Source organism: Narcine bancroftii, chromosome 9 (genome assembly GCF_036971445.1).
Source record: "Narcine bancroftii isolate sNarBan1 chromosome 9, sNarBan1.hap1, whole genome shotgun sequence".
NCBI lineage: Eukaryota > Metazoa > Chordata > Chondrichthyes > Torpediniformes > Narcinidae > Narcine > Narcine bancroftii.
The window spans coordinates 96,080,116-96,094,076 of NC_091477.1; the positions used below are offsets into that span (position 1 = coordinate 96,080,116).

Below are 13,961 nucleotides of genomic sequence, written 5' to 3' on the forward strand. Positions count from 1 at the left end.
TGTGCAGTTTTGATTAACTTAAAGCTAACTTCACATCTCTATCCAGCAATCCATCTTTTGTTCAGCTTTTTGCTGGCTCATCACTTTGTTGAATGGTTTTTAACTTCCCTTAAAAAGCAACTATTATATTCAGCCACAATGGTATTGAATATGAACAATAATTAGAATGTTAAATTATCCTTATTGTCTACACCATAAGGATAATTTACTCTAAGAATTTGTCTGAGATGTTCAACCAAAATCAGCATCTGTCATCCAATTATCCTATAAATGCAATCAATGAGTTTAATCAAGCACAAAATTTCACTCAGTAGGGTACATTTTTAACAAACCATGATTCATTATGGTAACAGTGTGAAATCTTAAAATGTAACAGTGATGTTCAGAAATGTTTATACCTCAAAGCTCTGGTGCACAGCCCTCAAAATAAAAGTATATGTACGTACTGTAATCCATGGGAATTAGCTTATGCCATTGCATTCTGTTTATCAGTTTATGAAATTGTGTAGTTACTGATAATTGCCTTAATTGATATTCTCAGAATTGCTGTATACTGCAGTGATGTTTTCACCTGATATGTCTCCATTATTGGTCACTGGGTCTATGGAAATACAGAACTTCAATAGCTTTCTTGTGAGGAACAAATAGTGTATTTCTGAAATATTCCTTAATTTTTGATTGAAACAAAATTAAGGGTCAGTGCCACAAGCAGAAAACAAAGTGATAATGAGTAGATAACATTTTTTTCTCAAAGTTTTATGTGAAAGATAGGATAAAAGGGATTACTCTCCTTGTTGAGGGGAGGGATTTTCTACATTTGGAAATGGTGGTAAGCACCTCAACCAGAGTGGGATCTCTCAATATTACTGCAGAACTACCTCATTATTGCCTCACTTCCACAGAACTTTGTGCTTAAGTTGCAGACGCATTTCTTGAACTCAATCCTGAGATTCTTTTTTATTAAGATGAGATGAAAAGAAAAAAAATGCTCTGTGAATTCTTCAACTGACCATACAATTTAGCTGTCAGGTATGCCAGCTGTGTGGATTAACCAACACATCGGAAACAAAGCTATAATGTTGATTTCCTGGGGAGCAGAGCAGCAGTTGGTAACAAATGCATGTCTACAGAGTTGAAGTCTGAGATTGAATTCAGTACTCACTTTGAATTAATAATATTTGGTTATTGTTTAATAATTTTTTGGTCCTTAGTATAGATAATCTATGACAGTACCAATAACCTGGCTCCCTGTTGGCTTGAAAGGTAAATATGATTCTGATGACCCATTAACCAGCCTGGGGTTCAATCACTGCTTCTTCTTATTGGTTCATCTAAATTGGGATTGTGTCAGTGAAGACATCTAAATAGAAACATTACATCTAAATGATCTTTGAAGTGACAGGATATTATAATTAAAGTGGAATTGCAAGTAACAAATAATAAAATACATAATATATTTTTGCAGTGCTATTGATACTAAGTTTTAAATGTTTTTAAAGCAATTTATAACCATGGTAAAATACTGTATGTTTCAGCTTATTCAAATTCAAACAGCTTTATTGTCATTGTACAAGTTATACAACGTGATTAAAAAGACAGCAGTTCAAGGTTACCAATGCAGCGACGCAACCACAGGCAGCACCACAGAAGTTAAATAAATAATTTAATTTACAGTGTCCTTGATGTGAATGGAGGGGGGGGGGGGGGTGTCGGCTGTATGTATGATAGATGTGGAGGACAGAGAGGGGAATTTGTGGATATGTGTGTTCAGTATAGAGACAGCCTGGGGAAAAAAAACGGTTTCTGAGATTTCTGAGTCTGTTTGTTATGTCGACCTTCAGATAAGACGGGTCTCCATTTTCAGCCTCATTTGCATGGTTTTATCATATATTGGGCATACAAGATAACCACTCCTCTCACCAATTTTCTGCCAGAGATTGGTGTCTGAGCCTTCCAGCAACAACCCAAACTTTGTTACAATGCCCCAATCGCCAAGTAACAAATATGTAAATTAAACAAGCAAGTAAAAAAAAAGTTTTAAAAAACTTTGCTTCTGGCTGGGAAGATGCAAATGCTGCTAGGTTCAAGTCATCAGCATTTGGCTGCAGCTGGAGTTAGCAATTCCATTCTCAACATTGTGGGGGGGGGGGTGCTATCTGTATCGAAAAAAGTCGCCTCACTGCCCAAGTGTGTTCATTGAAGGAACCATGGCTATGTGTTGGCTTGGGAGGCACAAGTTCCTGGGCAGGAACGGGGACCTTGGGTTCCCAGCCAGGAGTGGGAACCTCAGGCTCTACAATTGTAAAATGTCTGGGTGGGTTATGGCGGCAGTGGGAAGTTGTCGGGGTGCGGCGATGCCAGAGGAGGGGAGGTGCTTCAGGTTGTCTTATATGCCAAATCTATGTCGAGCAGATTTTTTGAGTTGAATTTAAGATCTCAGTTTTGTATCCAACATATAAAATGACCCCTGATTTTTGACTTTTTTGAGGGTTTCAAGGGTTGACATACACCAAAATATACAGTAATTACCACTGCCATAAAATAAGTTTCTAATAAAAGTATGAATGTTGATATCATGAAGGTGTCAACAATACATGAACTTGACAGGTTTTTTATTACAATTATTGACGAGTTCCAAATAAAATAAATAAATGAAATATGTTATTCTTATTGATGTGAATCTCCAACTTTTCAATAAGAATATAATTTAGTTAGTTTGTTTTTGGATCTTTGGTCATCTAAACATATTTAATTAAAGTGAGAAATTAGAAAATTGTGTTTTAAGTTGCACCTCCAAAAGCTTCACTGAGAGTTTTGTAAATCTCAGTCATCACCTTCATGTGGTACCTTTTAATGGCTTAATAGATCTTAATTATTGCATTCCAATCTCTTTGAATCTGTAAATTCACCTTTAAAAATCTGGTATTGCCGCCTTCATAATTAAACTATTATTTAAATGTTGTTAAAATACATTTTTTTGTTTTTTAATTTTCTTTCATCTCTCCCATTGTGTTATTCTTCCCTCACGTTGCTTTCTGTGATTGATTTTGGCTTTTAACCAAATATTCTACCAAATTTCTTTCTTTATACTGCGTAGAAACTTAATTGAGTTATGCAAGGTATTATGTGGTACAAGTCTCCATTTCTGCACAGTTTGGATCTCAGTTTGCATTTGTAATTTGAAAATGTCACACACCATTTGTAGCAATGTATCTCCCAATTCTGTTCCTGGTATGTGCATACTATTAAAGAATATAGTGTAAACCATGGTGACACCAATCTTTGTGTAGCATTAATTTCCCATAATGGGCCACTACATACAAATTCCATTGCTTCATGTTGCATGTATTGCCACCAATTTTCTAATGATAAAAATCCAAGTTAGAATTAGGCATTGCCATATGTATGGCCCATCCCCACTCAGTAATGGTGAGATCACATCTCTTGATACCACTGTCATTTCCCCCTGTCTGCAAAAACAAGGTCTAGCATTGCACAGGAATTGATGGGGCTTTTAATGAATGTAGCTACAAGAACATGTCACAGCATATGGATGGCATGGAGAATAACTTTCCATTATCTACTAGTCAGTAAAAACACAATGCTGAAGAAACTCAGCAGGTCACACGGCGTACTTTCTAGAGCAAAGATAAAGATACATAACCAATGTTTTGGACCTGTCCCCTTCATCAAGGTATGTGCCGAATGTAGGTAAATGCCAGAATAAAATGGTTGGGGGAGCAGAAGGGGTACAGCGCTATGGACAAGAGATAATAGGTGGATAAGGGAGGGTGGGCACAAGAGAAACTAGGGGGATGGGGGTGATAGCTCTGTGAATGGAGAGGGAAGGGAAGGGAGAGCTGGAGGAAAGGAGACAGAGGGTTGGGAAAGAGAGCAAAATCTACTAGTCAGGATTGTGATGAAAATTTTCTACTTCTCTCCATGATCACAGTTCAAAAGACTGTGAAGAAGCTTCAATTCATCTAAAACAAATTAGTGCTTTTGAACATTACCATACATTATTGATTGTGATTGATGTTATCAGATGTTATCAGAAACTTGTCACACTGAAACTTTCAAGTCTTATTTAGTTGGAAGGACAAGGATAGCAATCACTGTTATTTGAAAGGTCATTTATGAATTTTCTGTCTGAAAATGTCTCTTTTCCTCCGTGCTAGACAAAGCAGTAGATCTGGAATATGGTTATTTGGGATAATCATTCAATGCTGACTGAAACATTGTCCATTTTTCATAAGGCCATTAAAAATACTTGATATTCTCAATACCCTCATATCTGTCTTGAGTACAAATTTTGAAAATTATGAATGCAAGTGACATCCAAATCAACATGCTAAATATTTTGAGTCCCATCATAGCAGAGACCTAGTCATTGGCTGCTCATTCGGATTTTGTCAGTGCCTGCACTTCACCTGCAAAGCAAAGCCCCATCAGCAGCTGAAGTCAAGTGGATTTATGATTGGTGCTTGCAGTGAATGAAACTGAAGAAGTCTGAGATGCTTGAATGGTCTGGTTTTGGACAATATAGTCACCCAGTTCTGACCATAATCTGACTGAAAGGCAGCAATGCAATCACTGTCAAGATGGGCACGTAAATGTCACTGGGAGAGGAAAGCAGATTTTCCCCCAACAAAGCCTGTACCCCTCCATGAATAACATGCCTCATAAACTACTCAAGGATAGATTGCACAAATGCATTCACAGCAACAGAAGTCCCTTTGAACAGTAGGAATCTAGAACCTAAAGACAGTAATCTGAGTTTCAGTGGAGATATCAGATATGTTAGGTAGCATATATCACCTATGCTGCAATGGAGCCTGAGCCCTTATCTCGTAGATGCTGCAAATGAGTTGGGTCGTGAATGTGGGTTTGAAGGCTGTAAAATCTTGACACAAATGTTTATGCAAAGTTGGAACTTGAATTCTTAATGCACAATTTTTCAGATAGTCCTTCAAGACTGAAACATGAAAGTCTGCAGATGCTGAGTTTGTAGTAAAAGTACACAGAAATGCTGAAGAAACTCAGCTGGCCTCTCAGTGTCCATTGGAGGCAATATTATATTTCTGATGTTTTAGGCCTAAGACCTACTTCAAGGTATAAACAAAAGTCAGACAGGTATCTTAATTAAATATTGGAGATTAAGAGGGAAGAATGGGAAGGGGAGGAATCCTGACCAAGCCAAAAGATGTTAATTGGATATGATAAGAGGAGACAAGTAGCAGGGAAGGATGCATGGCTGTGGAAGCGAGTCTGGGTAAGTACATGGTCATTCATGACTGTTGTGTCCAGACAAAATATGAACATGCATTATGGGTGCATGGAAAGAGCATTTTTGTGTTTAAATGTGCACTAAAGGTACCAGCTTGTGTCTGCATGCGTCCATGTTGCATTTCTCACCTCAATCTTCTGGGAAAATACTGATGTGTGGTTTCTTTGTTCCATAAATTGCTCTTTCCCCCTCATCTAAATGCATATCATTAGTTGACATGAAAGTAATTCACTATGTGAAAAATGTTCAAGTAACCCACAGAGAATCACATAGTTGTCTTTTGTCCCCAGTAGCTTGGCACCTGGGACCTGTGCAGATTGGATTTCTTTGGTGTCTGAGAAGTGCTCCAAATGCCTTCTTTATTTTCCTGTCCACCTAAATCAACACTTTCATGGAACTAAACACCTGTACCTCTAGGTCTCTCTCTGTTCTTCAACATTTTACAGGGATTACTGTAAATGTCCTACCTTGGGTTTTATCTTACCAGAGTGCAGCACCTCACACTTATCATTTGCTACTCCTTAGCCTACTTGAGGCCACTCTTGTTTGTTATCTAAATTAGTGATTTGGGTGGTAATTTAGCTAACATGATTAATAAATTTGTGGATGACACCCACATTGGTGGCGCTGTGGTCACAGGCCTCCAATCAGCAAAGCAGCCCATTGCTTCAGGTATTGGTGAAACTAAAATCAGACATCCTTCACCTTGATTGTTAATGGGAGAAGTCAAAGAATTCAGCTCAACAGTAGGTCAGTTTTCTAAGTATTGTTCATATGAGGCATTTTGAAATGTTGCAGGGTAGGAATGGGACTGTTAGAATGAATCTAATCTCCATTTTGATGCAGGGCATCCACTACTGTGCTCATCATGTCATTTCACTCCAAAAGTGCCAACGCTCAGGACAAATAAAAACTCCAGAGGGTTGTTAACTTGGCCTGTGGCATCACAGGCACCAGATTTCACTCTATCAATGACATCTACATGAGACAGTGTCTTATGAAAGCACTCTCTATCCTCAAGGACCCCCCAACACCTAGGCCATGCCCACTTCACTCTACTACCATTGGGGAAAAAAGTACACTCTGCTGCCTTCAGATTCCTGAATGATCGATAAATCAGACACTGCCTTACTTTGACTTTTCATGCACTATTTTTATTTAATTTTTTTTGTAAGGTGGTTTATATCAATGTTTACACTGTGATGCTACCACAAAACACCGAATTTCGTGACTTGTTCATGACAATAAATTCTGATACTGATTCTGAAATTCCCTTATTACTTTGGGGAAAATCCAGAGAAGCACCGCTTTAGCATTTCTCAGATAAATTTTGGTATCGTGGATGTCTCAACCATTAGGTTTTCACTGCACTGAACATAAAAATTGAATAATTTACACATGTGTCAGCAGATATTACTGCATAAACAGAATATCTATTTACCACTGCAGAAAAGCAAATGTCCAAAACAATCTGAAAAGTCATATACTTGCAGATGAGATTCCCCATAGAGCTACTTTAATGCAATGTCTAATACTGTATGGATGAATGAGACAAGGAATGAAGTCTTAAAGTGCTATCATGGGAATTTATTGGTGATATTTTTAAAATAAGTCTGTGGTAAATCTCTGGTTAGAGCTCTTCAAATATTTTTATCTCACTAACAGAAAATAATGATGAATCAGTCTTTGAAGCTTTGCATAGAATGAGAAAAGGTGAATGCTTAGAATTACAAATCTTGGAAAAAATACAAAGCTACAAATGTTGGAAATGTGAAAAATAAATAGAAAAGTCTTGGAGGAAACAATCAGATAGGTAGTTTATAATGTCATCTTTGATGGAGGAGCAGTACTAGAAAGAGGTGAAAGGCTAACTTCAAATTAAAAGAGGAAATATGAGTATGAAAACTAGAATTGAGTTTTGGATATGACCACAAAGGAGTGAAAATTCATGAAAGGTGATTTTAATGTTGAGATAGTTTGCCTTATTATCATTAAACATGCAAACAAATGGAATATTACAGTAGAGAAGTCATCCAGTTGATTTTACAGTAAGGAAAGAAAGAAAAACTGGACAAACAAAGCTTATGGGTGCCATTAATACACCTGCAATACTCATTTGAAGGTTCCCCTTTAACAACTTGATCAATCTAATAAATTAACACAGTCTGCACCTCGCATTGAAATGCAGGTGATAACAGCAAGAATATGACCTGCACAGGATCTTGCAATTTTTAAAAGTAACTAAAAACTGAGTAGAAATTGAGAAGTATGTTCACATTCCTCATAAGAGGGACCAGAAAGTTAAAATCATTCTGTCTTCCTATTTTATATCTGGAGTATAGACATGTTGTGTGTGTGTGTGTGTGTGTGTGTGTGTGTGTGTGTGTGTGTGTGTGTGTGTGTGTGTGTGTGTGTGTGTGTGTGTGTGTGTGTGTGTGTGTGTGTGTGTGTGTGTATTTGCAAGGATATCAAAAAGGATAGATTGCTAAAATTTCACATGAAGTTGCATGAAATAATATAGCATAGAAACAAGCCCTTCAGCTCATTGTGTTCTCACTGACCATCAAATACAAATCAATACTAATCCTATTTTCCAAATACCTTTTAAATGTCATGTGAATAACCGTCTCCACCACCCCCACAGGTAGCACATTTCACATTTAATCCTTTGGGTCAAAATATTTTTTTTAGATCCCCTCTAAACCCCTAATCCCTCATTTGACTGTTTCTAGTCATCTCTGGTAAAATGAAATATTTCTCAATATCTATCTATTTATGCCCCTCATAATTTTGTATTCTTCACTTAGGTTTCCCTCTCAGTTTTCAATGCTCGAAGGAGGACAAGCCCAGCATCTTCACTGCATCCTTAAAGCTGAAATGCTTCATCTGACACAACAATTGAGTGAATCTCGTAAACTGCACACAATACTCCAGCTGTGGCCTAACCAACATTTTGTATTTCCTGTTCTGAGATTCCATGCCCTGACTAATGAAAACAAGTATCCTGCATGCCTTCTTTACCACCTTACGTACCTGTACAACTGTCTTCAGGGATCCTTGAACATCCACTCCAAGTTTCTTCATTAGTTCATAGAATCTTACATTTATTCTATATTTCCTAGCCTTAGTCATCTCAAAATGCATCAGCTCACATTTGTTGGGATTAAATTGCATATGCTTTCTCTGTCCATCCAACCAACTCATCAGTTTCATTCTGTAGCTTAAGACTCCCTTCCTCACCATCGGTAACTGCTCACATTCAAATCTCTGTAGTGCACAGGCTTCCAATTGCAAAACCAACCCTCTACCTACTGCCTCCTATCACTGAACCAATATTGGATCCAGTTATAATAATAATGTTTATTGTCATATACAATGTATAATGGATTTAAATTCTTACTTCTTTCAATTGTACATTTTAAAAATGACAATAGTATAAAAAATAAAATTAAAAGGAGACAATAATTGGAAAAAAAGTGACTTTGCAAGAGTGCAGACAGTCCTTTTATGATCTGATTAGTATCCCTGATTAGTACAACTGGGAGATGTTCAAGAGCATGATAACTGTTGGAAAGAAAATGTTCTTGAACCTAGAGTTGCTGGTCTTCAAGCTTCTGTATGAAGATAGCAATGAGAAGCGATTGTGACCAGGGTGACAGGGTTTGCCAAGTCAGCCTGAATCACACAGGCCTTTTGAGCAAATTTCCTATGGGAGTCCTTGTGAACACCATACAGAGGTCCATATAGATCATATCAACTGCACACTCAAAGTTACTTCTTAGAAAAATAACTGAACTTAGTCAGATAGATTCTCTTTTCAACAAAGTCTGAGAATTATCCCTGATTAAACCCTCCCTTTCTAGATAGAGATTAATCCTGTCTTTTCCCAATCACTTTCCTGTCAGTGATATTAGATTCATGAGCATACAATTGACTTCCCTGTTGCTCTTCTTGAATAAATGTAACCACATTTGTTTCTCTCCAGTTATTTGACACCGCTGTGACAAAAGAAATTTGAAATTCTTGGTTGGAGCCTTGACCATCTTGGGATACACCTCATAAGGCCCTGAGAACTCTGTAGTAGAGAGAGTGGAGAGCACCAAGTTACTTGGAGTTAACTTAACTGGTGACCTATTGTGGACACTCAATATCTTCTTACTTTGTCAGAAAGGCATATCAATGACTGCACTTCCTGAGAAGACTGAAGTTGGCAAGGCAACAGACACTATTATGTCAACCTTTTATAGGAGCTCTATTGAGAGCGTCCTAGCTGGCTGCATCACAGTGTGGTATGGTTGCTGCAGTGAAATAGATTGGAGGTCAATCCACAGGATCATAAGAGTGGCAGAAAGAATCACAGGACTCTCCCCACCCCCCCCCCACCCCATACAATCAACGTGATCTTCCAAGATCATTGTCTGAAGAGGGTGCACAAAATTATTGAGGACCTCTTCCACCCTGCACACAGCATCTCTCAGCTGCTCCATTGAGGAAGAGATATAGGAGTATCAGAGCCAGCACCACCAGGCTAAGGAACAGCTTCTTCCCACACGCAGTGAAAATGCTGAACAACTAAAGGAACTGTTTTGCACTAACCATCCAAGATTCTCAGATGTACCAAAAAAAATTATTTAATTAATTGTATAGGTGAAATACTTGTCCTGCATATGTATTATTTGTCTGTATGTGCATTATGTCTCTGCATGTTTTGCATCACAGAGCAAAGAACACGCTTTTGTCAGATTGTAATTGTACAATCAGATGACAATAAACTTGATTGAGTTGACTTGAGAATCTATCCATTTTTAAATCTGCAAAGCTACCTCACACCACCTCTTTGTTAATGCTAGTTCATTCTAGAATTCTACTGTAGCCCTTCTTAAGTTCTCGAACCACAATGTCACTTCCAGCTCTCTTGTCTCCACAACTGATCATTATGTCCTTTTAAAGAACTGCAATGGTTATAGCCCTTTGAATGTGTAAGTGAGGTGTGATCCTCAATGACAAAACACTAATGTTCATTATCATGCATCTGGAAGCTTGCACAATTCCTTCCTTTTCAGGTAGTCCAACCATATTTCACATGATGCATTGGGAGGAGAGTTACCCCTTACTTCCTGTTCATGCTCCTCAGTCTCCTGCAGATTGAAGCCATAGGTCCGCTTGATGTCTATTGGAGCAAGGCTCCTTTAGATGAGATTCTGCTGTTTGATTGCTAAAGGCAGCAAACTACTCCATCAAAAAGTACCATAATTCACCTTTATATAGATAAACCATTCAGGAGCAGGAGTTGGTCATTCAGCCCTTCCGCCATATAATAACATTCTACAGGATGACATCCCACTTACTCTGGTCAATCTCTGTTAATAAAGAGCATTGAATGGCATTTATAAAAGGTCTGCTTGTGAAAGATCTGCCACTGAGATCCATCTGCATTACCAGCAGATAAGATGTCACTAATCTGTTCTTGTGCGAAGGCTGCAATGCCACCCATGGTCAACAGTTTATCTACACAACAGAGCCTTTGACACTCTGCCAACCTTTGCAGGTTTTCAACCTGTGAAAAATATACTGACTAGTTGCATCACAACCTGTTTTGGTAATACCAGTGCCCAGGAACACAAAAGACAGCAAACATTGCCAATTATTTCACAGGCTTTGACCTCCCATCCATTGCAGACACTTCCTCAAGAAGTCACCCCCAACACCCTGGTCACAACCTCTTCTCATTGTTTCCTTTGGACAGAAGGTACAGAAACCTGAAAACCAGCACTAAATTCAAGAATAGCTTCTTTCCAACAGTTATCAGACTCTTGAACCGCTCTTTGTTAGACTAATCATGGATAGATCTGAGAGCACAAAAGGTCTGTCTGCACTATTACAAGTCACTTTTCTTTGTTCTACGATTACTGTGGATGTTTATTATCCAATATATTTGTTGTCTCTTTTAATTTAGTAGCTTACTATTCTAGTTTTTCTTTATGCCCCTGTCTGGCTGCACTCAGAAAGAATTTGGGGCATGTATACAATGTACAATGTGTATGACAATAAACTCATTATCATCATTGTTTGGGGTTTCACCACCTGCATTCTAGCCAGCTAGAAGAATGCTTTGTGCTGGGGAAAGTGTCTTGAGACAGAGGGAGATCTGCCCCACACTCTTTAGTGAGAGTCAGTCTGATTTAATAAGAAAAATGTTTGACATATCAAAAAGTGGTTTTGAATGGATAACTGAAAGGGTAGATAAATGGATGTCATTAATCTTTATTTTAAAAACATTTTTGATAAGATGCTCCATAAAAAGTTGTTACCAAATAAAAGGTCTCCTGATTGTGGTGACATACCTGAGAGTGTAACATAGATCTATGCAGGCTTTCATTCGTTTACAATTTAGATTAATCACACATTTGAGTGTGAAAGAGTTCACATTTTCCAGCAATGCAAAGCTAGCTGGAAATGAATTGTTAAAGAGGACAAAAAAAAAATCAGTGAAGGGTTGGAGGGGAGACAGAGAAAAATTGGGGAAATGTGAAGTTATTCAGTTGGTGGGAGAAGAATGAAATTGAATACAAGTGCAGAATAACAAATAAACATGAATGTGTAGAAGAACCTGGTTATATGCTGGTACTCAAGACATGGAGTTAGCATGCAGAAAGAATAAAGAGTTTGGAAAATCGTTGCTGGATCAGCCTTTTGCTTGGGCTGAAATACATGAAAGAAGCTCAGCAGGTCACACATCATCTATAGGAAATAAAGGGTAAACATCGTCAAGGTAACCAAAGGAGGAAATTAAGTAGAATGGATCTGCATTGAGGAGAATGTGAGATGATGTGAATGAAAGGGATTGATGGTCAAATGCTGGATTGATGGTTGGAGTTTTTAGTCAAAGGATACCAATGATGAGAATAAATTTATTTTTTGAAATCCCCCATTCCTTCTGAAGAGGTGTGGAGTCTTTGCCGTTAAGTATAATTCGACTGAATTTCAATTAATTTTTGAACTCTACGAAGGAATACGTGGATAGAACAGTTTGAAGACAAAGTATAAGGAACAGCAATGAACTCACTGAAAGGTATGACAAGTTTTAACATATTCATGTTTCTTCAGTTCTTCCATTCTTTAGTTAGAAATGACAGTAAAGTATCATAGTGAAAGCTCTGGGATGAATTTCTAAGGGAATATGATTTAAAAATGAGGAAGTAATTCTAAATTAGACAGCATGAAATTTTGTGAGCATTCCTGGATTTCATAGAGCAAGAAGGATTCTGAACCACTTCATAATCACACTACAAAGTATACAGAAAATTTGATTCTATGCATGGAAATTGTCATAATACCAGATATTTTTAGAAAGGAAATTGTTATACGTAACTAATAGAATTGAGTCTAAGTAGGTGAATTGGAAGCAAAGTAGATGGGACAGATTGAAATAACTTTAAGAATGGATTATCAATAATTCAATGATAAAATTATACAAACCAGTATGAATTAGGTTTTACATAATACAGAGAATCAGAAACAAAACAGAAAACATTAGTAGCACGGTTGGGCGTAGTGGTTAGTGCAACGCCATTACAGCGCCAGCGATCAGGACCGGGATTCAAATCCTGAGCTGTCTGTGAGGAGATGGTAGTTTCTCCCTGTGTCTGCATGGGTTTTCCCCAGAGGCCACGGTTTCCTCTCTCTGTTCAAAGCGTACCGGGGGTTTAGATTTATTGGCTATAATTGGGCTGCACGGGCTTGTGTGGCCAAAGAGGCCTCTGTTACCATGTTGTACATTTAAATTTAACATCAGAGTAATTTATTTTCTGTAGATCTATCTTCTTGCATGTGTTCTTCATGGTTTTACTCTCCAAACTTAGGGAAAGGAGCTGTTTCAGCTGTTTATTCCCGAGTTTCTTTTTATCCCCGAATTTGAGGCATCACATATGTGTTAGGGCATCAGAAAATAAAGTCAAGATATGCGCAATAGTAATTATTTGTCAATTGGTGTTTGACAATGATTTGTCTCTGTATCAAAATTCACAATACAATAGGAACATCATTTTAGGCAGGTGCCAACATTTGTAACATCTCTTTCCCTCATTATGATTATTCATTAGTTTCTAAGAGCACATTCCATTTTTCTGCTGATAACAACACAAATCTTACAAAATATACTTTATACAATTCCTTAAAGTTCAAATTAATTATGGAATCCACCAAGATAAATTCTGAGAGTTCATGTTAATTGTCCTAAGCTAACAACCACTAGTGACACTAAGAAATGGAGTGGAAACTTCCCAGTTATTTTGGTGTGTGCCAAAACTTCCATGAAGAAGCTTAATTTTATTTAATTTCATTCATCTGCCTGCCTACTCTGAGAACATTTCTTTTCCCATGACCATGGAACCATTTAACCTCTCATCTGAAAAATGTTGAGGCATGAGAATATTTTAAATAATTTAAAAAGTAGCCTTTCTTAAATATCTTTTAACTCTTTTATAACCATTTTTAAATATCTACCCAATTATTTTACCTCACGGACAATGGTTAAATAGTTTATTGAAGAGAGCGACTTTTCAGTGGAGTCATTAACTGCAGAGGTGAAAGCCAAATGATAAAATGTGTTAATGTACCACTCATTGGCTGCAGGCTGTATTGAGATCGAGATTTATACAAATATTAAGTTTCG

General features: G+C 37.5%; 1 protein-coding gene across 13 annotated transcripts in view; it reads left to right on the forward strand.

Annotated features, from left to right (window-relative positions):
- The window catches only part of LOC138742470 (inactive N-acetylated-alpha-linked acidic dipeptidase-like protein 2), a 658,708-nt gene that overhangs the window by 582,200 nt on the left and 62,547 nt on the right, over positions 1–13,961 (forward strand). For 2 of the 13 annotated variants that reach the window (XM_069896945.1, XM_069896944.1), the window contains exon 15: positions 12,298–12,359. The exons of 7 other annotated variants lie outside the window; for them this stretch is intronic. In XM_069896945.1, the coding sequence (XP_069753046.1) occupies positions 12,298–12,321 (24 nt within the window). In that variant the 3' untranslated portion in view covers positions 12,322–12,359. Of the gene's footprint in view, positions 1–1,211; positions 1,425–1,535; positions 2,654–8,094; positions 8,538–9,272; positions 9,964–12,297; positions 12,360–13,961 lie in introns of those variants that run through there. 4 more of the 13 variants (XM_069896943.1, XM_069896941.1, XM_069896940.1 and 1 more) reach the window with 4 other exon arrangements.